The sequence below is a fragment of the Leucoraja erinacea genome, chromosome 1, assembly GCF_028641065.1.
Source record: "Leucoraja erinacea ecotype New England chromosome 1, Leri_hhj_1, whole genome shotgun sequence".
In the NCBI taxonomy this organism is placed as follows: Eukaryota; Metazoa; Chordata; class Chondrichthyes; order Rajiformes; family Rajidae; genus Leucoraja; species Leucoraja erinaceus.
The window spans coordinates 162,338,148-162,361,787 of record NC_073377.1 but is presented as its reverse complement, the minus strand read 5'-3'; the positions used below and the strand labels follow the sequence as shown (position 1 = coordinate 162,361,787).

At 39.9% G+C, this 23,640-nt stretch overlaps 1 protein-coding gene across 2 annotated transcripts in view; it reads right to left on the bottom strand.

Moving 5' to 3' along the window:
• The window catches only part of kiaa1109 (KIAA1109 ortholog), a 298,241-nt gene that overhangs the window by 100,315 nt on the left and 174,286 nt on the right, over positions 1-23,640 (bottom strand). For both annotated transcript variants that reach the window (XM_055647191.1, XM_055647198.1), the window contains exons 41-49: positions 22,067-22,307; positions 18,314-18,459; positions 15,681-15,900; positions 12,816-12,974; positions 11,385-11,551; positions 10,819-10,994; positions 9,355-10,064; positions 6,878-7,117; positions 4,217-4,310 (exon numbers count right to left, since the gene is read on the bottom strand). In XM_055647191.1, the coding sequence (XP_055503166.1) occupies positions 4,217-4,310; positions 6,878-7,117; positions 9,355-10,064; positions 10,819-10,994; positions 11,385-11,551; positions 12,816-12,974; positions 15,681-15,900; positions 18,314-18,459; positions 22,067-22,307 (2,153 nt within the window). The remainder of the gene's footprint in view (positions 1-4,216; positions 4,311-6,877; positions 7,118-9,354; positions 10,065-10,818; positions 10,995-11,384; positions 11,552-12,815; positions 12,975-15,680; positions 15,901-18,313; positions 18,460-22,066; positions 22,308-23,640) is intronic.

Here is a 23,640-nt window from a genome sequence, read left to right as displayed (position 1 = left end):
CTCTGTGGAAGAGTCTGCAGACATTGCTTTAGCTTCATTGGTCATCTCAGAACACACAGAAACGGCGTGGAAGCAAGTCACTCTTAAAAATAAACTTAAAACAGTACCTAAGGGCTGCTGTTTTGTCTGATTGAAACATAGAAAATAGGTGCAGGAGTAGGCCATTCGGCCTTTCGAGCCTGCACCGCCATTCAATATGATCATGGCTGATCATCCAACTAAGTATCCTGTACCTGCCTTCTCTCCATACCCCCTGATCACTTTAGCCACAAGGGCCACATCTAACTCCCTCTTAAATATAGCCAATGAACTGGCCTCAACTACCTTCTGTGGCAGAGAATTCCAGAGATTCACCACTGTGTGTGAAAAATGTTTTTTTCTCATCTCGGTCCTAAAAGATTTCCCCCTTATCCTTAAACTGTGACCCCTTGTTCTGAACTTCCCCAACATCGTGAACAATCTTCCTGCATCTAGCCTGTCCAACCCCTCTAAGAATTTTGTAAGTTTCTATAAGATCCCCCCCTCAATCTTCTAAATTCTAGCGAGTACAAGCCGAGTCTATCCAGTCTTTCTTCATATGAAAGTCCAGACATCCCAGGAATCAGTCTGGCGAACCTTCTCTGTACTCCCTCTATGGCAAGAATGTCTTTCCTCAGATTAGGAGACCAAAACTGTATGCAATACTCCAGGTGCGGTGTCACCAAGACCCTGTACAACTGCAGTGGAACCTCCCTGCTCCTTTACTCAAATCCTTTTGCTATGAATGCTAACATACCATTCGCTTTCTTCACTGCCTGCTGCACCTGCATGCCTACTTCCAATGACTGGTGTACCATGACACCCAGGTCTTGTTGCATCTCCCCTTTTCCTAATCGGCCACCATTCAGATAATAATGAAACTACTCTCTCAGCTAGATATTATTCTATGATTAAAATAGGTCTCCCTTTTGTGCCAATTAATATTTATCGTTCCATTGTAGGAAAGCAGGTTGTCCAGTCATTAACACATTTCTATTTGTGGTAACCTGTAATCCTCAAAGTAGCAGTCACATTTTCAAATGTGACAACTATGAACAATTCAATATATAATTAACATAAAACACTTTATAATAACCAAGCTCTAAACATGTTTTTAATGCAAGGTTGTATTTTCATTTGCAGCTCTTCAAACTATTGGACAGGTTGGTTATGATTTCTATTTTGGGTTATGATGATCAAATAAAACTAAACTTTAATGAATCTTCATCACAACATCAACCCAATGGTGCAATAAAAAGTTTAATAGAGTCATTTTCAGTCGGTTAGACCAGGTGTCAGAGGTTATGGGGAGAAGGCAGGAGAATGGGGTTAGGAAGGAAAGATAGACCTGCCATGATTGAATGGCGGAGTAGACTTGATGGGCCAAATGGCCTAATTCTACTCCTTTTCCTTATGACATACAGCACGGAAATAGATCCTTTGGCTAAACCTGTCCACGCTGACTAAAATACCCCATCAAAGCTAGTCACATTTGCCCGCATTCGGCCAATATCACTCTAATCATTCCTATCCATGCACCTGTCATAGTGTCTTTTAAATGTTGTTATTGAACTTGCCTCAACTGCTCTGGTAGCTCATTCCATATATCCACCACCCTTTAAGTGCAATGGTTGTACCTCATGTTCCTATTAAATCTTCGCCTCTCATCTTAAAGCTATATCCTCCAGTTCTTGATTACCCTACCCTTTGCAGAATACTGTGCATTCACCCTATCATTTCATGTCATGATTTTGTATGCTTCAAAAAGATCACCCCTTAGCCTCTTGCACTCCATGGAATAAAGTCCTAGCTTGCCCAACCTCACCTCGTGGTCAGGCAACATCCTCATAAATTTTCACCTCAAGGCATAAAAAAATGTTAAAATAAATACAATATTCAGCATGAACCATTTTCAATTGACCTTTTTAAGAAATGTAAGACTATTTTTAATGTTTTGCATTTGCAAACCCACAAACTATTACAACAATATCCCACATATATGTTAGTTAATGAGACAGATTTTCTGTTCTGCCAAAATCATGAATGGACTACTATGGGCCATGGTGCATGTTCCTATGGCACAGTCTCCCAGCTCTTAGCACTTCAGCATTGCTATCCCAATGCAGACATTATATTTCATACACAGAATAAAATTAAAGGTTGACGAGGCCCTGTTACAGGCTCACCAGCTGTCAAAAACATCTATTATTTAATGTTTAAGAAGGAACTGGAGAAGGGTTTCGACCCGAAACGCGAGTCTGAAGAAGGGTTTTGACCCGAAACTTTTGTGGTGAGAGAGTGGTGAATCTGTGGAATTCTCTGCCACAGAAAGTAGTTGAGGCCAGTTCATTTGGCTATATTTAAGAGGGCGTTAAATGTGGCCTTTGTGGCTAAAGGGATCAGGGGGTATGGAGAGAAGGCAGGTACAGGATACTGAGATGGTTGCCATGATCATATTGAATGGCGCTGCAGGCTCAAAGGGCCGAATGACCCACTCCTGCACCTATTTTCTATGTTTCTACAGACACTACAGTGCAGAAATGGATTAGCAGGGAATCTATTTGAATAGAACTGTTTGCACAACATTGGTAATTTGAATCAGTGCAATTTGAATATGCAATAGGGAGACAAACGTGCTGGAGAAACTCAGCAGGTGCAGAGCGTTTCTCCAGCACTTTTGTCGCCTATTTCCTTCGCTCCATAGATGCTGCTGCACCCGCTGAGTTTCTCCAGCATTTTTGTCTACCTTGTATTATTTAATGTTTGTGAATGTCTGACTTCCACAAACATTTAATAACTTGGTATCATCACTTTAAATAAAAGCAGTTTGCTTGTGAAACATTTTACCACATTCATACAAAATCAAAAATGTTAATTAAGCAACTTAAATAAATAACTGCTAATCCTTCCTCCATGAGGCAATTCGTCTTTGAATGGGGACTGCCTACCTGAATAAGGTTTACACTGACTCAGGCTTGTGGGCCGGCATAGCAGCCAGGTGCTGCTCATGTGAACAGTCAACCAGTGTAGCACAGGTCAGCCACAGCAGTGAATGCCCAGAGCAGCTTAAATCCACATCATCAACAGAAACCAAAAGTTTTGCATGGATAAACAATATATCACAGATTAAGTGTTGGTGTGAGAGGAAGTTTTGATCAAATCTCACTATGCATATAAATCTCACTATGCAATATGCATAATGTCAGGTCTTAATGATTTTATATTTTACTAGACTGTCTGACAACATGGCCTACATCTCCGTTGCCATGCTGTGAGAACGGAGAGGTTGAGAAGGAGTTTCTTCCCAGAGGCCATTAGGACTGTAAACTCCTATCTCTACTTTACTGTACCATTCTACTGGATTTTTTTTTTTTTTTTTTTTAATTGCTGGTTTTTTTTTCCTCTTTTTCCTTCCCCCACACAATATTTAATATGTAAAAGAATATGTGATTCTGTTTGTAGTTTGTTTGTTTGTTTTTTGCACAAGACCGCGAGCATTGCCACTTTTCATTTCACTGCACATCTCGTATGTGTATGTGACGAATAAACTTGACGACTTGACTTCCAAAACTTAATTGCTTAAATTCTTATTGCCTGAAAATTCTCTTTTGCAGATCAGCTATCAACTGAGAATCAAGATTTGAAAACGTGCAAAACACAAAGTGCTGAACTCAGCGGGTCAGATAGTAGCTATGGAGGGAATGGACAGACAACATTTGGGTTAGGACACGCACTTTGTGTTTTGCTCAGGAATATGGCATTTGCAGTTTCTTGTGGCTCCAGCTGTTAAGGCAGTCACGTGCAACATTTAAAGCACTTTAAATATTTATCCATAGTAATCACAACTTTCAACTGTTCATACAAAATGTATTAATAAATTGATGTTAAAAAAAAAAAAAATCATATTATAATATACACAGGAGACTAATAGAAAGCTGCATTACACAGGTATTTGGTGCGGTTGGCCACTCTCTTCAGCACTTTAGTGTTCAGGCAATATATTTATCTTCATCTTCAAAACAAACTGGATGGATCTTTACTACAACATCTGAGGCAACCAAGCAAAAAAAAGCAAAAAAAATGGCAAACCAATTCTGCAAGAGTTCCTACCATCCACCACTTTAACACTTTAAAATGTCTTTAACACTTAAGATTCTTTAAAGAACTAAAGATGATCCAACAAACATCCTTTACTCACTGAATGTTTGGTGTAATCCCTTCAAGTAAGACAATATTTACGCCTCCAATGTGAGCAGTTGCACAGGTTTCTGTCATTTTTTGGTGCAAAACATCTGAAATGAAATAAAAAGCAAAATATTACTCTGTGCTGAAGATGAACATAAGCAATTAAGATTTTAAAATATGCATAATGTCAGGTCTTAATGATTTTATATTTTACTAGACTGTTAGGCCCCGTCCCCCCAAGGCAATATTCCACACTGACCCATAGCCCCCAACTGTGCAGATGTGGCTGAGGGGTTACCATGGTGACGCCAGCGATCCCCGCTGTGAAGCGAGTCACGTTAACCCTCCCACAACTGCGCCTCGCCATCCCTCTTCCTACCCCTATCCTCCTGCATTCCCCTCATTCCCAGCACACCCTCCCCTCCTCTTCACCCTCCCTCTTCTTTCACCTCTCCTCCTCCCCCACTCCCTCTCTACTCCTTTCCCCTACCCTCATTCACTCCCTCCCACCCTCTATAAACCATCTCCCCTCCCTATCCCCACTCCTCACCTCCCCCACCCCCCCCCCCCACTCTTCCTCCTTACCTCTACCACTGCCCTCCTCTCCTTCTATCCCCCACTCACTACCTCCTCGCCTCCCCCACCCTATCCCCTCCTCTCCCTCAATCCCCCCACTCTTCCTCCTCAGGATCTCAAGGGTCCCACTCCTCTCCCAGCAGCACCGCCACCCCCAGGCCCCGGCCTGGTTCCCCAACGCAACCTGTTCCCCCAACGCAATATCCCACCACTCACCAGTTCCCCCAACGCAACCCATTCCTCCAATGCAATTTTCCACCACTCATCCACAGCCCCCAGCTGCGCAGGAGCGGCTCATTTCCCCTTATCCCCCAGCACTCCCTCCCACTCCTCTTCATCCTCCCTCTTTTTAAACTTTAGATGCAAACACTTGCTGCCAAGTTTTCTAAAATAAATTCCAATTCCCCTGCCTCCCCCAGCACTCCCTCCCCTCCTGTTCAACCTCCCTCTGCCAGGACTTAGTGTTCTGTGATTGCAACATTGATGCAAATGAGATCCCATTGTGAGTCATAGCTGTATCTGCCACTGCAGTGTTCAAGTCATTCTTTCTCAAACTGGATTTTGTAAAGTTAAAAATGTGAATAACTTGTAAAATAACATTAATCTGAATGAAACGATAAAAACACACCACAAGACAATTGTGAGTAAGGTGGTGTAAAAATTATAGCGCTATCTTGTACTGTTTTGGCATAATTTAAGAATCACATACATACACATAGAAACAAACAAGAGAGTTTTAGTAATATATAGATAGATTGTCAGTTAAGGTGTCAGAAATCATATTCTATGTCGCTCTTCCAGGGAGATGCTAACTGCATTTCATTGTCTCTGTACTGTACACTGACAATGACAATTAAAGTTGAATCTGAATCTGAATAAATAAACAAAACAAGTTTAATTCTAGAATTCTTCCTCTTTCCTCCCTGGACCCAACTGGCTTCAATTATAGCAACAGGTTGATTTATTTTCCTTTATGGATATTGATAGATGCATTTTGCTCTTCTAGAATATTTTAGTTTTATGTACGTTTTTCAGCTTTTGCAGTGTTTTACCTTGGTTTCACAATCAATCTTGTGAACAATATTCTTTTGGTAATAACTTACAAAATACATGTCAAACTGATCACATTTCTATTCAAAAATTCTTGTGGAATCCAAGACACTTTTGTGTTGTTTAAGAAGGAACTGCAGATGCTGGAAAACCCCAGGTACACAAAAATTCTGGAGAAACTCAGCGGGTGCAGCAGCATCTATGGAGCGAAGGAAATAGGCAACGTTTCGACCCGAAACTGAGTTTCTCCACTTTTTTTGTTGTTTTATAATTAGATAGACCATTGTACAATGTATCTTTGGTATATACATGAAAGTGAGTGTTTTTATGTTGAATTTCTGAATAGGTCAATGATTATTGTTAATACTCAAATCGTTAATATCAAGCTATGAACCATTTATGGTCAGACAGCATTTACAGAGATATAAAATGGTAATGCTTCGAATTGACAGATTTTCATCGGAACTAGGGAAAGTTAAAAGTAAAATATGTTTTGTTGTAAAGAATGGAAAAGAAAGAGAGAAAAGAGGAAAAGTCTGCAATAGGGCACAGGCCAAGAGATGATGGGAATGCCCGAGAGGGACCATTTATATAATTTCATCTTTCCCTAAGGATCTGATCACAGATATTTCCTTTGTTCTGTAACTTAAAATATGTTCAAATTTCTATGTTTTCTCAGTTCTGTGAAAAGATCATCAACTTCTACTGTTAACTGTTTTTCTCTTCATGGATGCTGTATAACCCGCTGCATATTTCCAGCAACATGTGTTTACTGTCAAATAGATTTGTTGCAAGGCAAAAAAGTTTGTTGCAAGGCAAAAGAACTTTCAATTACTGTTAAATTGTTGACATTCCTTGTTCAAAAGATTCTTTGCAATCAGTGGGAGGATTCTACCACTAGGTTTCACTATTAAATAAAAATACACATGAATCACAGCCTCCTTTCCACCACGTCCAAACCCTTCCCTTGAATCTCTTAAAAACAAACTTTGGCCTCATCTTAATACAGGTGCACACACCTTTTATTCTATATATTTGATGCCACTACCTTTCATTTTCTCTTTCACCGTAAAGCTTCCGTGGATCTTTTTGAGCTCCGCTTCCATTGTTAAACCTCCAATATCTGCTTCTAGATGAGTGCGATTCACCATACCAACTCCAAACATGATAAGTGTGACGTGCTGGGGTTCAGAATTCACCAAGCTGCGCTTCCTTGATAGTTTATTTGGACTTGAGCATTCTTGTTCATTTTCAAAGATTACTTTGCAATCAGTGGGACTTCTACCACCTAGGTTTACACATAAAATAAACTATTAATAAAATACAACATGATTTACATTTATGCAATCACAAAACACCTGATATTTTTAGCTACAAGAACCAAAAGCGATAAATCTCTTCCACGTCCAACCCTTCCCTTGAAATCTCTTAAAACAAACTTTGGTCACTCATCTTAATAGTTCCTTTTTGGATCAGTTATTTTCTTTATTCAAGTATCTCTTAAATACTTTGGAACTTTTTACATGATATGGTGTTTAAGAAATATAAACTATTGGTTCTTAATCACGAATACATGAAATAAAAGTGCACTTCAAAACTGATTTTAAATTTGACATAACGTTTATATTTAATAACAAATCAATAAATAATGATGATCTATTCCACTGTGATTTATTTTTCCTTCTGATGCTAGTAAAAGGAGTATAAAGATTCTTGAAGTTTGATAAATTTCCACCCAGAAAATAACACACAGTGGAGATTGTGAGAAAACAGAGACAACATAATAAATCACCAGGCAATGTTTAAAGCCATATCTGTAATGCAAGGCCTTTGTCAATTTGGCTCAATACACTGTTGGTGAAATGTATGTCAAACCTGCTACCGGCTGAGGAAGGTGAAACATCAATTAAATATGTGACAAGTGTAAAAACTTGCCTTGGTGGAATAAACTATAGTAGTTGAGTATAGGAGCATAGAGGTCCTACTGCAGTTGTATTGGCCATAGTGAGACCGCACCTGGAGTATTGTGTGCAGTTTTGGTCTCTTAATTTGAGAAAGGACAATCTTGTTATTCAGGGAGTGCAGCATAGGTTCACAAGGTTAATTCCCGGGATGGCAGGACTGTCATATGCTGAGAGAATGGAGTGGCTGGGCTTGTATACTCTGGAATTTAGGATGAGAGGGGATCTTATGGAAACATATAAGATTATTAAGGGTTTGGACACGCTAGAGGCAGGAAACGCGTTCCCGATGTTGGGGGGGAGTCCAGAACCAGGGGCCACAGTTTAAGAAAAAGGGGTAAGCCATTTAGAACAGAGATGAGGAAACACAATTTTTCACACAGAGAGTTGCGAGTCTGTGGAATTCTCTGCCTCAAAGGGCGGTGGAGGCCGGTTTTCTGGATACTTTCAAGAGAGAGCTAGATAGGGCTCTTAAAGATAGCGGAGTCAGGGGATATGGGGAGAAGGCAGAAAAGGGGTACTGATTGTGGATGATCAACCATAATCACATTGAATGGCGGTGCTGGCTAAAGGGCCGAATGGCCTACTCCTGCACCTATTGTCTATTGTTTCCATTTCTTGTCTACCGTCGTTTTATGTTCAACTTCACCATTCAGGACAGCATCATTATTCATATTAATAAGATCATAGAACATAGGATAAGAATGAGGCCATTTAGCTCTGCCATTCTATCACAGGTGTTTTATTTTTCCCTCTCAGCCCCAGTCTCTGCTCCATAACCTTTGACGCCCTTTCTAATCAAGAACCAATCATCTCTGCTTCAAAAATACCCAATGACTTGGCCTCCACCACTGTCGAGGGCAATGAATTCCACAGAATCACCACTGAAGAAATTCCTCCTCATTTCCATTCTAAAAGTTAATCCTTTTAATCTGAGGCTCGGCCCTTTGGACCAAGACTCTCCCATGAATGAAAACATCTCTCTGCATCCACACTCTATCTGCCTTTGTAACTGTGATTGCAACTTTAGCAAGTAATTTTAAAGACTGTAATGCAGTGCAAATGGTCTATTTCCGCATATTTTAAGTATACTTCACCTTCTTTCATTGTTTAAAAACATGAAAACCTCAGGAATAAATATACTGCATGAAACGCATGGACGAAGATCTCGGCTAGAATATGATTATCAGATCAAAGCTTGCGATGAATTAAACCTACTTTGAGTAAAGTTATACACTTGGTTAAAATATTTATAAATAAATGTATGTGTGCATAAAGGAATTAATCAAATTACAGAATAATGTTTTATATGGTAGATGGGCACATTTGAAAAAAAGGTGGCATCTTAAATAGACAAACTCAATCAGCTGAATATTCCCTTATGTAACTTTAAATTAGAATCCAACTGTTAAGGATATGGCAGCAGCAATTATACAACTTGTCCATTGGAAATGAAAAAAAAACATTTCAATTTTATAAGGAATTAATAAGGCATCTGAGAACGAGACTGACTCTCAAAGTAGACTTATTTTTTAAATAGGATTAGCACAGGAATATCACCCACCTGCAGAATGCAATACATCAGGTGAAGTTTTTTCAAGGATGCCCGTTGGATCAGAGATTAATGAATAGAAGTTAAGCAGTTTGTACATATTCTGCCAGCACTCTGCAGAAGGTTCACTTTGTTCAGACACAGTGATTGAGTCAGAGTCATCCATGTGAATAGTTACATGATCTACCACATCTTTTGATCCCTTCCTGGAAACCTTTGAGGTTCTTCTTTGTGTCGGACCAGATGAATTTTTATTCCGCGATTCTCTTTTACTGTTCTCATTCCCAAGTCTTTTGTTTGCTTTTGTGCTATTTCCTCTGACACCTCCATTAAGACTGCCTCGAGAACTGCGACTAAAATCTGATGAACGGAAGTCCCGGTGTTTCCGTGTTTTGAATGTTGGTGTGGGAGATACAGACCCAGCTGTGTATCTGCTAAGCTTAATATCTGTTTGAGTGGTCTTTATGTCATCAACCATTGTGCTAAACTGATGGATGAGACGGACTAATGCCATGTCCACGTGCTGGCTGATAGACTGACAGGAGACAGTAAAGTTAACATGAAATATGTTCTGGTGATGTCTATTGAGTTCATGGAAAGAAAGAGCATTTGTTGAGTTTTGGTTGGAAGTTGGTCTGTCCATCACAACGGCATTTATGCAAAAGGTGTTGAACATCAGGGCTGGTTTGAAGTCAAGAGGTGGCAGATTTATCATGCCCTGTCTAAAAACCACACAAGATGAAATAGTTAGAAAATCTGTGCTCAGACTGAAGTGTGTTTAAATACAATCAAAAGTGCTATAACTACCATAACTAAGTACTATAAATTCTCAATTAAACTTTTATAACTTTCAAAGGTCATCTACAAAGAACGAGGATGGGATGAGAAAAAAAGATGGATACCCAAGGCAGAGGGGAAGCTATACAGAGGTTTTGGGACCTAGGTTTACTAAGAGGTGGGTAAACAATTGGGTAACATTGCAGATTCTAGAAGAAATTGTAACTCTGATGTACAGTATATGCAACTTAAAATGAGGCAATGATCCTCATCCGATGCACTGTACTATTCAAAATGGTGGCTCACCATCACCTTCCCAAGGGCAATGAAAGCCAACTTTGCCATTGAAACTCACATACCTGAAACTAAAACAGCACAGATGCTGAATTGTGTTCTGCTAGGAATGAAGGTCACAGCACAATTGTTGCGTGAAATGCAGATTGAAACTCGCAAACAACAAACATGACAACTGACTAAGAGCCACATAGTAACCAATGAGGGAATGTTATATGGAGCAATGATCAAGGAAAATTTCAAGGTCAAAGACAAAACCTTTAGCAAGCGTTTTGTTGTAACAAATTAGGCGGCTTCAGATTAAAGTTTTGTGAGATGGGTGAAGGAATGATCACAATTGTTTTTAATTTAATGTTTGTTTTATGTCTTTTAGATACAAAAAAAATGCCACATTAAATTAAATACCTTCTTTTTTTCCTGATCTTCCTTTCTTTAGATGTATCCGAGTCAACAATATCTGCTCTGAGACAGTCCAGGCATCCAGAGAATGACAAATGCTTCCCAAAATACATCCCATAAGTTAAAGGTACAACATCTTGTGATTGTATTCCAGTGTTGCTCAGTAACGGCTTAAAAACAACCTGAGAATGATTCAGTATGAATTATATACTAAATTCAATAAAGTCAAGTCAAGTAAATTCTTTTATTTTATCAAGTACTTTACTAAATCAATAATTTTACTTTAATCTTTTTTTATATGTGCAATACAATAACTGTAATAATTGCAAGTTTTAATTTTAAGGTGACAAAACAGCTCAGCTTAAACTAATCTCTAAAGGTAAAAGATAAAACAGGATTACTAAAATCCATTTTTGACAGGTGGAGCATTCATAACACAGAATAACCAATTGTGCAAAAGATTGAGATTTTAATGAAAATAAAAAATACACTTCCACACAGGTATAAATAAGGATTAATTGCAATGATATTAAACTTGCCGACAAGGCAAAGCTGGCAGAATCCCCCATTACCTGTGCATCAGCCAGCTGAACCGCAGGCGGGCCTTGGTTACCCTCTTCAATACCAACAATTTCATCCTGACTAGTGCTATTCCGTGACTGTGTGCCATCCAGAGTGTTCTGATCACTGGACAGCAAGTCTGATGCCGATTGTATTGTGGGAAGATTATACATTAAACCTAAGCAAAATAATAACACATAAGGAAATTGCAATATTACAAAGATGTTAAAGTAATTTAACAAATATATATTATTTTAAACTAGCGATGTCAGCTTGTATAATTATAGTCATAGAGTCATAGAGAGCGGAAACAGGCTCTTTGGCTCAACTTGCCAAACACCTTCTAACATGCCCCATCTACACTAGTAGTCCCACCTGGGATAATCCTTCTAAACCTGTCCTATCCATGTACCTGTCCAAATGGTTAAATGATTGTTTTAAATCTTAATCGATTCAAACTAAACCATATCGTCACATTTTCTGATGAATCATTTTCTGATTAAAGTAATTAAAAATAGCCATCTTCCATTTTGAACTCGGGTTGGCAGATTACCATTCATATTTCTCAGAAAAGGAAAAGCCAATCACAAGTAAAACAAGTACTGCACAGAAGACACTTAGATTAAAAACTTTGTCTCTTAATACACGCAGATCAAAGCTGAATACCGTTATTTGTTGAGGTTTGTGGAGGATGGTATTTCTCTTCCTATTACAATTAAACAATGCACCTTGCAGATGGAAGATGTGCTTATGAGCCAGATTTTCCAGCAGTCCACATCAGTTAGGGTTGTGATTGCTGGAGCTTACAATCTTTTCCAATCAAAAAAATGATAAAATAGTTACAGGCACGAGGCTATGCTGTCTGCTGATTTCCAACTTAACTGCACAGTTCATTCCAGAATCTCACTGCATCTCTGAGCTCCTCAGAGAGCTCAACTGGTCAGCTGTTTTCCCAGGCCATTGTGTCACTGGAGCACCACCAGTGCAGCAATTCAGAGCTGACATGCATTGTTGCACCAACTCTACTGAATGAAAAAAAACATATTTATGCCTGTAGGGTGTAAGTGTTGTAGCCTGTCCCCGTCCTCCAAACTCTCAGCATCCATCCAAGTTTCAGCTCTGCCCCCACATTCTTCCAGCCCTGCCAACGCCCAGTCCCTGAAATTCTCCAGCCTCCTCACAGTACCCACAACTTCCTAACAGTCAGTCTCCTGTAATATTTCATATTTCTACAGTGTCCTCCATAATGTTTGGGACAAAGACCCATCATTTATTTATTTGCCTGTGTACTCCACAATTTGACATTTGTAATAGAAAAAAATCACATGTGGTTAAAGTGCACATTGTCAGATTTTATTAGAGTATTTTTATACATTTTGGTTTCACCATGTAGAAATTACAGCAGTGTTTATACACATGTACCATATATACTTTCAGTTTACCTGTTGAAAGAGTGTTATGGCCAGTTCTGGGCATTGGTGATTCTTGAGAAATGCTTCCTCGATTACTCACTGCATTTGACATCCAATTATAAAAACTGACTGATGACGGTTCAGACAGAAGTGGGTGTTCAGATAGCATCTCTGTAGCAACTACATTTCCTGTATTTGTAATATAAACGGATGAACAACACCCATGATCATAATTAATATTAAAACATTGAAATATCAATGAAACTAAATGTTAGAACAGAGTTATCGTTTTAAATCGGCCAGGAAATCTGGCATGACATTTTCGCATTCATCTATTATGTGTTTTTATTTCCAGTATAGCAGAAATGTATTTACCTTGCAAAACCGTAACACAAGTAACAATTTATGTTTTACCACTAAATGTAGAATGTAATAGTAAATATTTGTATTAGCTTTAATCTATGTATAGTTTAGGTTAGGGACAGTAATTTTAAATATTCACTTTATTTGTTACAAATTATCTTGCCCCTACTTATTTCATTATCAATGCCCCGTGAGGAAAATTACAATGCAAAGGTTTGTGTATATTATAGAGGTCAAACGTACATTGTAAAAAGATACTTTTTAAGAAAGGCGGCAGAGAGAAAACAGGGAATTATAGACCAGTTAGCCTGACATCGGTGGTGGGGAAGATGCTGGAGTCAATTATAAAAAATGAAATAGCGGCACATTTGGATAGTAGTAGCAGGATCGCTCAGTCAACATGGATTTACAAAGGGGAAGTAATGCTTGACTAATCTTCTAGAGTTTTTCTGAGGATGTAACCAGCATAATGGACAAGGGAGAGCCAGTGGATGTAGTGCATCTGGACTTTCAGGAAACATTTGACAAGGTCCCATATAAGAGTGGGTAAAATTAGAGCACATGGCGTTGGGGGTAGGGTGCTGACATGGACAGAAAATTGGTTGGCAGACAGGAAACAAAGGGTAGGGATTAACGGGTCCCTTTCAGAATGGCAGGCAGTGACTACTGGGGTACCGCAAGGCTCGGTGCTGGGACGGCAGCTATTTACAATATATATTAATAATTTGGATGAAGAGATTAAAAGAAACATCAAATTTGCAGATGACACAAAATTGTGTGGCAGTGTGAACTGTGAGGATGCTATGAGGATGCAAGGTGACTTGGACAAGTTGGGTGGGTGGGCAGATGCATGGCAGATGCAGTTTAAAGTGGATAACTATGAGGTTATCCACTTTGGTGGCAAAAACAGGAAGGCAGATTATTATTTAAATGGAGTCAAGTTGGGGGTCCTTGTTCATCAATCAATGAAAGTAAGCATGCAGGGTCAACAGGCAGCGAAGAAAGCAAATTGCATGTTTGCCTTCATAACAAGAAGAGTATAGGAACAAAGAAGTCCTTCTGCAGTTGTACAGGGCCCTAGTGAGACCACACCTGGAGTATTGTGTGCAGTATTGGTCTCTCAATTTGAGGGAGGTCATTCTTGCTATTGAGGGAGTGCAGCGTAGGTTCACCAGGTTAATTCCCGGAATGGCAGGACTGTCATATGTTAATAGAATGGAGCGGCTGGGCTTTATATACTCTGGAATTTAGAAGGATGAGAGGGGATCTTATTGAAACATATAAGATTATTAAGGGTCTGGACACACTAGAGGCAGGACACATGTTCCCGATGTTGGGGGAGTCCAGAACCAGGGGCCAGAGTTTAAGAATAAGGGGTAAGCCATTCAGAACGGAGATGAAGAAAAACATTTTCACACAGAGAGTTGTGGAATTCTTTGCCTCAGTGGAGGCTAGTTCTCTGGATGCTTTCAAGAGAGAACTAGAAAGAGCTCTAAAAGATAGAGGAGTCAAGGGATATGGGAAGAAGGCAGGAACGGGGTGCTGATTGCGGATGATCAGCCATGATCACATTGAATGGCAGTGCTGGCTCAAAGGACCGAATGGCCTACTCCTGCACCTATTGTCTATACCAGATTAGATAGCCTGACCACATCTAGAGCGTAATATTGATTAATTACTGGACATTTTTATAACAAGTAAAATAAAACTCAAATAAATTTGTAAATTGACAAGAAAATTATGCTGTGTGGCCTTTACTGTAAATTTGGTTTTATTTCCTTCAGAATACTGCATAGTGAGCTATCCAAAAGATGTGCTGTGTACAGTCAGTAAGAATAAAGCAATTACTTTACACACAACATATAAATCCCATGCCTATCCTACATTTTTATTTTCTTATTCAGAACTCAGCAGCTACATGCCTGCAATAACCAGTTTCAGGTCTGCGATGCACTCACACGCAAATAATATTTCTTTCTTCAATGCAGCAGGCAATTGCAGAAAGACACGTTTAGTCAAAAACACACTGCAGATCAAGAATGGAGCTGAATGGTTTAATCAAAACTGTTATTGCTCTACACACCATATGTGCACAAGGCAGCGCGGTGTCACACAACATATGGAACATTAATAAATAATTAATTTGAAATCTAATAGGCTTTAGATATATTTGTTGAAGGAGCGTTTTGTTTTCCCACCAAAGTAAACAGTCATATTTGCTAAAAATAAATCATGATAAAAAAGGAAATTGAATATCCTGTATTTTTGTTTTCCTATTTTGTTGACTTAAAAGATTAAGAATAATTCAGACTGGTATTTAGTCTTAAGAACTATACCTAGTTTTTGAAAGCCTCTCAATTGTGTTTTGTACAAAACAACAACAATGTATGTCTGCACACGTCATGAAAAAATATATAATATATATATATACAATATAATATGCATATATATATTATATATGCACTCATACTGCAGGTAATGTAAGAACATCTACCCTTTAAGTGAATCTACAAGAACAAAGGTGAAATATACCTTGTTGTGTAAGTGAGCTGTTTTTAATTACTGTTGCATTACTTTGTGGATTGCCGTCCAGAAGATTGTGAAGACTTGGGAAGCTTCCAGTCAAATAGCTCAGTAGACTTTCCTTTCTAGGGCTTTCTTTTGTTGCCAATCCTGCACGGTTAATATGGGCTGGTGAATCTGCTACTGTATCTCCACTAGTGTAGCTGAGAGACTGGTAAGGGTGAACACCCTGAAAGGCAAACATGGTAAAAAGTCTGAAATATTTTGAAAGCCTGAGTATCGAAACAGAGATTAATTTAAACTTTTCTTAAATATTGGCTTTCCTGACAGTTCAGTCTGTAAACATCCTGAAGAAATCTTAACATTTTTAGGTGAAATATGCTCTGCATAATACAAACATGAAGAGGTCGGCCATGGTTAACTCTCGGAAACAAAATGAAATGTATTTTCCATTGGAGAAGTTATAGCAGTCTGGACAGAAATGGCAAATTATCCCATCTAATTCAGGAAACTCAGGACTCACGTACATGCATGCATTCACTCAGCAATCCTGTGTTTTTTTTAACATTTATTCACTAATGATTCTGAAACCACATCCCTCCATGGCATATTCACAGAATTCAGCAGGGGAATGCAACTAACAATTTCCCCCCACAACAATGGAACCTTTTCTAAAAGAACCCGCAGCAAGTTTAGGAACATTGAATCCACTCATTTTGTTAAATAAAGATTAAGGTAAGATTTGAATGATTTAAGATAGCTATGTCCGAAGAATGGTCTCGACCCGAAACGTCGTCTATTTCCTTCGCTCCATCGATGCTGACTCACCCACTGAGTTTCTCCAGCATTTTTGTCTACCTAAGATAGCTATCAACATCTTTTTCATTCTTTGGAGGAAAGAATACAGAAACAGAGAAAATAGGTGCAGGAGTAGGCCATTCGGCCCTTCGAGCTAGCACCACTATTCAAGGTGATCATGGCTGATCATCCACAATCATTACCCCGTTCCTGCCTTCTCCCCATGTCCCTTGATTCCGCTAGCCCTAATAGCTACATCTAACTCTCTTCTGAATGCATCCAGTGAATCGGCCTCCACTGCCGTCTGAGGCAGAGAATTACACAAATTTACAGCTTTCTGGGTGCAAACGTTTTTCCTCATCTCAGTTCTACATCATGCCTTCCAATCTCTAACTGGGCCTCATGCTCACCCACTTTATTTCTTATGCATTGCACATTCATAAATAACACTTCTAATTCGGTATTCACCTCCCCTCTCTCCAATGCTCTGCTCCCACTCATTTGAAAGCCTCTAGGCCCTTTTCCCCTTGCCAAAAGTAATGGGATTTACATTCGAAAAGTTGTCTTCCATGCAGGCCCTCACTGTAGATGATACAGGGTCTTGGTGAGACCACACCTGGAGTATTGCGTACAGTTTTGGTCTCCAAATCTGAGGAAGGACATTATTGCCATAGAGGGAGTGCAGAGACGGTTCACCAGACTGATTCCTGGGATGTCAGGACTGTCTTATGAAGAAAGACTGGATAGACTTGGTTTATACTCTCTAGAATTTAGAAGATTGAGAGGGGATCTTATAGAAACTTACAAAATTCTTAAGGGGTTGGACAGGCTAGATGCAGGAAGATTGTTCCCGATGTTAGGGAAGTCCAGGACAAGGGGTCACAGCTTAAGGATAAAGGGGAAATCCTTTAAAACCGAGATGAGAAGAACTTTTTTCACACAGAGAGTGGTGAATCTCTGGAACTCTCTGCCACAGAGGGTAGTTGAGGCCAGTTCATTGGCTATATTTAAGAGGGAGTTAGATGTGGCCCTTGTGGCTAAGGGGATCAGGGGGTATGGAGAGAAGGCAGGTACGGGATACTGAGTTGGATGATCAGCCATGATCATATTGAATGGCGGTGCAGGCTCGAAGGGCCGAATGGCCTACGCCTGCACCTAATTTCTATGTTTCTATGTTTCTATGATCAGTCTGGCTTAATCAATAGGGAATGCATTTAACCTACATGTGAACACCGAGTGTGGGCAGTTCCTGGCTACCAGGAAATTCTGGATTAATATATTCATTTTGTTTAAACAGCCGACTACCAAATGATACGTCTTCATATTTATATGAACAAAGAATATAGCTGCAGCAATATCTAACAGAATTAGAGCATGTTAAAGTACTTTGATACATTACTGAATTAATTTTGTTTGCCAAACAAAAACTAACAATGCTTTAGTAATTAAATGCAAATCACTTGGTCACCTTTGTTTATAAATTTCAATTTGGCATAAAAGGAAATAAATTCCCAGGATGAATGAAAAAAGTATCCCTTTCATACAACAATGTTTACGTCTAAATTTTAAAACAGAAGAGATGATTAGTTTAATAAATTTATGCTGGAATGAAATACTAAATACTTTGGAAATGAAAGAAGTAAGATTAAGGTTATAGTTAGCCTTCTCTCCATAAACACTGAATTAAATCACTGAAATTGAAATGCATCAATTTAAACACTAAACATAGGCTTGAATATGGATTGTATATATAAAAATAATAAAATTAAAAGTGAAGAGTTTTAATAAATAAACATACAAGGAATATACATAGTGCTACATTACAAGTATTTTGTTGTGCTTACTTTTATTTTAATAGTAGATTCGTGTGTATGAGCATTCGTTTTGGATAACTTTCTCATGATGTCAGAACCAGTTACTGGTACAGTGGTTGTTCCACCTCCTTGTGGACGGCTACTCTCCAAAAGCATGGTGTGTTCACTAACTGTAGCTGAAACATATAATAGCAAACTTCAGAAAATCATTATCTAAGCAGCTATACCTATCCAATATACATCAGGAATAAATGCTGGAGTCTACAGTTCATAAATATAATCTTTTTTAATAGTCATTAGTTTTGTTAAAACTAAAGATCCTAACATTAAACACATCACCATATACATCTTATTTTTTAGATCTGCATCCAGTAAACAGAGAGAAGCAGATTTCTACTGAATCTTTGAAATTTGTAGGCACCAAAAAAAATCTGATTGTTTTTGCGAATTACAATTAGAAATAGGTAAAATGCTTTCCGTGGAAAATTAACCTAATCTCAAATGAGAGATAGAAACATAGAAACATAGAAAATAGGTGCAGGAATAGGCCATTCAACCCATTCAATATGATCATGGCCTGTACCTGCCTTCCCTCCATACCCCCTGATCCCTTTAGCCACAAGGGCTAAACTCCCTCTTAAATATAGCAGGATGGATAATTGTTTATTAAAAAATAAATATTAGGTGCAGGGACGAAATGCAATACGCAAAGAAGATAAAAGTGAAGAAAACTGGAAGGAATTAAATGATAAAAGCAAACATTGTTGGCAGAAAGTTTAATTCATAAAACAGATATTTTTAAATGAGCAGTAAAAATCCTGGCTGATCAAAAACCGAGACTATTATTCAATCTCAAGGACTGATAAGGATTATAAATAAATTCAATGGAAATTGTCGTTCAAACACCAAAACACCAATTACGATTCCCTGCATTCTAAGCATAGAAACCATGATTGACGCTGCTTGGTTACAAACTGAGCAGAAATTAAACTTTTTATATTTTATATCTTCATACGCACGAATGAGAAAAATGTCCGTAACTGATTATTTATATTCACCATAAACAAGTTTAATTTTGGGTGCCTTAGAGCAAATCAAAATATCAATTTAATAACTCACTGAAAAATGTTGCCTGCAATGGTAATATCTACGGTGCGAGAGATACATATTGGTTTGCGCTCCCTACCCACCTGTTAATCTAGTAACAAACTATTCACCAAGTCATAGAGTCAATGAGTCACACAGCATAGAAACAGATCCTTTGGTCAATCATGTCAGTGCTGGCTCTCAAGTGTCTACCTACACCTATCTCATTTTCCAGCACTGAGCACGTGGCCTTCACAACTAAATATTTCTTAATTATCGTAAATATGGTATTTTTAAAGGAAAATACAATTTCCATGAAATATCAACGGAGGTTTTAGAGTGCAAGAGTATTGGAAGTGGTTCAAATATTCAACCAAGAATAGATGTTTAAGAAAGAACTGCAGATGCTGGAAAAATCGAAGGTAGACAAAAAGCTGGAGAAACTCAGCGGGTGAGGCAGCATCCACGGAGCGAAGGAATGGGTGACCTTTCGGGTCAAGACCCTTCTTCAGACTGATGTGGAGGTGGGGGCGGGAAGAAGAAAGGAAGAGGCGGAGACAGTAGGGTGTGGGAGAGCTGGGAAGGGGAGGGAAGGAGGGAGAAAGCAAGGACTTCCTGAAATTGAAGAAGTCAATGTTCATACCGCTGGGGTGTAAACTACCCAAGCAAAATATGAGGTGCTGCTCCTCCAATTTGCGGTGGGACTCACTCTGGCCATGGAGGAGGCCCAGGACAGAAAGGTCAGATTCGGAATGGGAGGGGGAGTTGAAGTGCTGTGCCACCGGGAGATCAGGTTGGTTATTGTGAACTGAGCGGGGATGTTCGGCGAAGCGATAGTCAAGCCTACGCTTGGTCTCACCGATGTACAGCAATTGACACCTAGAACAGCGGATACAATAGATGAGGTTGAAGGAGGAGGTGCAGGTGAACCTCTGCCTCACCTGGAAAGACTGCTTAGGTCCTTGGATGGAGTCAAGGGGGGAGGTAAAGCAACAAGTGTAGCATTTCCTGCGGTTGCAAGGGAAAGTACATGGGGAGGATGTGGTTTGGGTGGGTAGGGACGAATTGACCAGTTACGGAGGGAGTGGTCTCTACGGAAAGTCGAAAGGCGTGGAGATGAGAAGATGTGGCCAGTGGTGGGATCCTGTTGGAGGTGGCGAAAATGTCGAAGGATTATCTGTTGTATGTTGTATGTGCTGGATGGTAGGGCAGACATCTACGGTCCGACATCTACTACAAACCCACTGACTCCCATGGCTATCTGGACTACACTTCTTCCCACCCTGCTTCCTGTAAGGACTCTATCCCCTACTCCAAATTCTTCCGTCTACGCCGCATCTGCACCCAGGATGAGGTGTTCCAAACCAGGGCATCGGAGATGTCCTCATTCTTTAGGGATTGGGGGTTCCCCTCTTTGACTATAGATGAAACTATAGTCTATATCCTGCAGCTCCGCTCTCACTCCCCACCCACCCCCCCCCCCCCCCCCCCCCCCCCCCACTCATAACAAGGACAGAGTCCCCCTTGTCCTCACCTTCCACCCTACCAGCCGTCACATACAACAGATAATCCTCCGACATTTTCGCCATCTCCAACAGGATCCCACCACTGGCCACATCTTCCCATCTCCTCGCCTTTCGACTTTCCGCAGAGACCACTCCCTCCGTAACTCCTTGTCAATTTGTCCCATCCCACCCAAACCACCCCCTCCCCTGGTACTTTCCCCTGCAACCACAGGAAATGCTATTACCTCCCCCCTCGACTCCATCCAAGGACTCAAGCAGTCTTTCCAGGTGAGGCAGAGGTTCACCTGCACCTCCTCCAACCTCATCTATTGCATCCGCTGTTCTAGGTGTCAACTGCTCTACATCGGTGAGACCAAGCGCAGGCTTGGCGATCACTTCGCCCAACACCTCCGCTCAGTTCACATTAACCAACCTGATCTCCCGGTGGCTCAGCACTTCAACTCCCTCTCCCATTCTGAATCCGACCTTTCTATCCTGGGCCTCCTCCATGGCCAGAGTGAGTCCCACTGCAAATTGGATGAGCAGCACCTCATATTTTGCTTGGGTAGTTTACACCCCTGCGGTATGAACATTGGCTTCTCCAATTTCGGGTAATCCTTGCTTTCTCCCTCCTTCCCCTCCCCTTCCCTGCTCTCCCACAGCCCACTGTCTCCACCTCTTCCTTTCTTCTTCCCGCCCTCCCCCCAACCTCACCCCATCAGTCTGAAGAAGGGTCTCGGCCCAAAACATCACCCATTCCTTCGCTCCATAGATGCTGCCACACCCGCTGAGTTTCTACAGCTTATTGTCTACCTTCAACCAAGAATAGATTATATTTTAGTAACAGAATTGAATGTGAAGTGGTTGTGTGAATTTTTAAAGCTGTAAATATGCTCCATTAACAAGGGGGAGTAAACGTTAAAGTATGGGCAAACTATAAGTATCGTAAATAGATAACAAAATGATGGCCTAAAGGAATCAGATCTTCTTGTGAAACAAGCACTTTATCAAATTGAATTGTCTCATATTACACTGGTGGAAAGGTGTTTGTTGCTGCACCACTTTAACTTAAATGTAACTATTTAAGACAGAATTATAAATGGAATACTTAAGCTTTGCAATTGTTTAAAAATAATAAACCTTCAACAAAATGGTTTGCTGTGCATGTTTAGAATATAATGCATTTAATTACCAGCATCAAATTCAAATTCTGCTCCGTCGGCACTTGTGTCACTTTGTATTGCACCTCCGTTGTCTACACCACCAGTCTGACGTTGAGCCTGTGTTGCTGGTTGTGGCTTTGGTAGTTGTGCTGGTCTAAGCAGTAAACTAACTCCTTTGAAAGCTGGAGTGACAACTATAAACTTCATCCATTGCCTAGCTAATGCCACCAAGCCTTTCTTTAGTGTGACAAGCGCAGGAAGACCATTGTTCTGCAAGAAATAAAGTGTAATAATTGGCATATATACTTCAGGTTTTTTTATTGCATGGTAGGTTTTTAAAACTCAACGTCCAGACCTAGGGAAGGGTACAGAAGAGATTTATCAGAATCATACATGGCATGAGGAAATTCAATTCTGGGCAGAAAGCAGAGTATGTTAGTTTTCTGTTACAGTAACAAGAGGCCAAGGCAGGATTTAATGAAGCTGTTCAAAACTGAAGATGAGAATTATGAAGCAACTGCAGATGCTGGTTGAAACCAAAGATAGACACTAAATGCTGGAGTAACTCAACAGGACAGGCAGCATTTTGGAGAGAAGGCATGGGTGATGTTTCGGGTCTAGACTGAAGAAGGGTCTCGACCTGTAACGTCACCCATTCTTTCTCTCCGTAGATGCTGGCTGTCCTGCTGAGTTACTCCAGCATTTTGTGTCTATAGATGAGAAGTAACTATTTCCAAGACCAAAGGGATCAGAAAATGGGGGAGGGAAAATGAGGATTTGTATTAGCATCTGCAAAACAATATCAAAAAATTACAGTGAAAGTAGATTATGCAATAATATTTAATAGGAGATTGGATAACTATGTAGAAATGTGCAGGGCCATGGGTGACTGCAAAGGAGTGTCGCCGATTGGACAGCTCTTTCAAAGAGCCATCAAAGGTGGTTAACTGAATGGCTTCCATCTCTATATCCAATTATTTCAATCCATTTCTAATAACTTTCTAAATGCATTATCATGTAACCTAAAGGTGCACACACACACACACACACACACACACACACACACATTTTATGCAAACAGAAAGTGGAATAGCGGGTTAATCTTCTATACGAGTGTTCTGGTTCACTATGAGCATTGTGAACACAATGAATCTACACCAACAAAGGCAATTGAGTTTTTTTTTAAATGGAAAGTTGAGGTGACTGCAAGGCAAAATTCTCTCAAAACTGAAATTGTGTTCATATTTTCGTTAAGGCACTGAAACATTTGAGGTCTAGCAGATAATCTCGAAGGCCACTATAGAAAGTGCTGGAATTCTCTGCCTCAGAGGGCGGTGGAGGCAGGTTCTCTGGATGCTTTCAAGAGAGAGCTAGATAGGGCTCTTAAAAATAGTGCAGTCAGGGGATATGGGGAGAAGTCAGGAACAGGGCACTGATTGGGGATGATCAGCCACGATCACATTGAACGGCGGTGCTGGCTCGAAGGGCCAAATGATCTACTCCTGCACCTATTGCCTATTGTCCATTGTCTATTGTAAAGAAATATGAATTAAATCAAGGCACTGTTTGTTCACTACTCAGAAGGTCTTGGAAGAGATGCAGA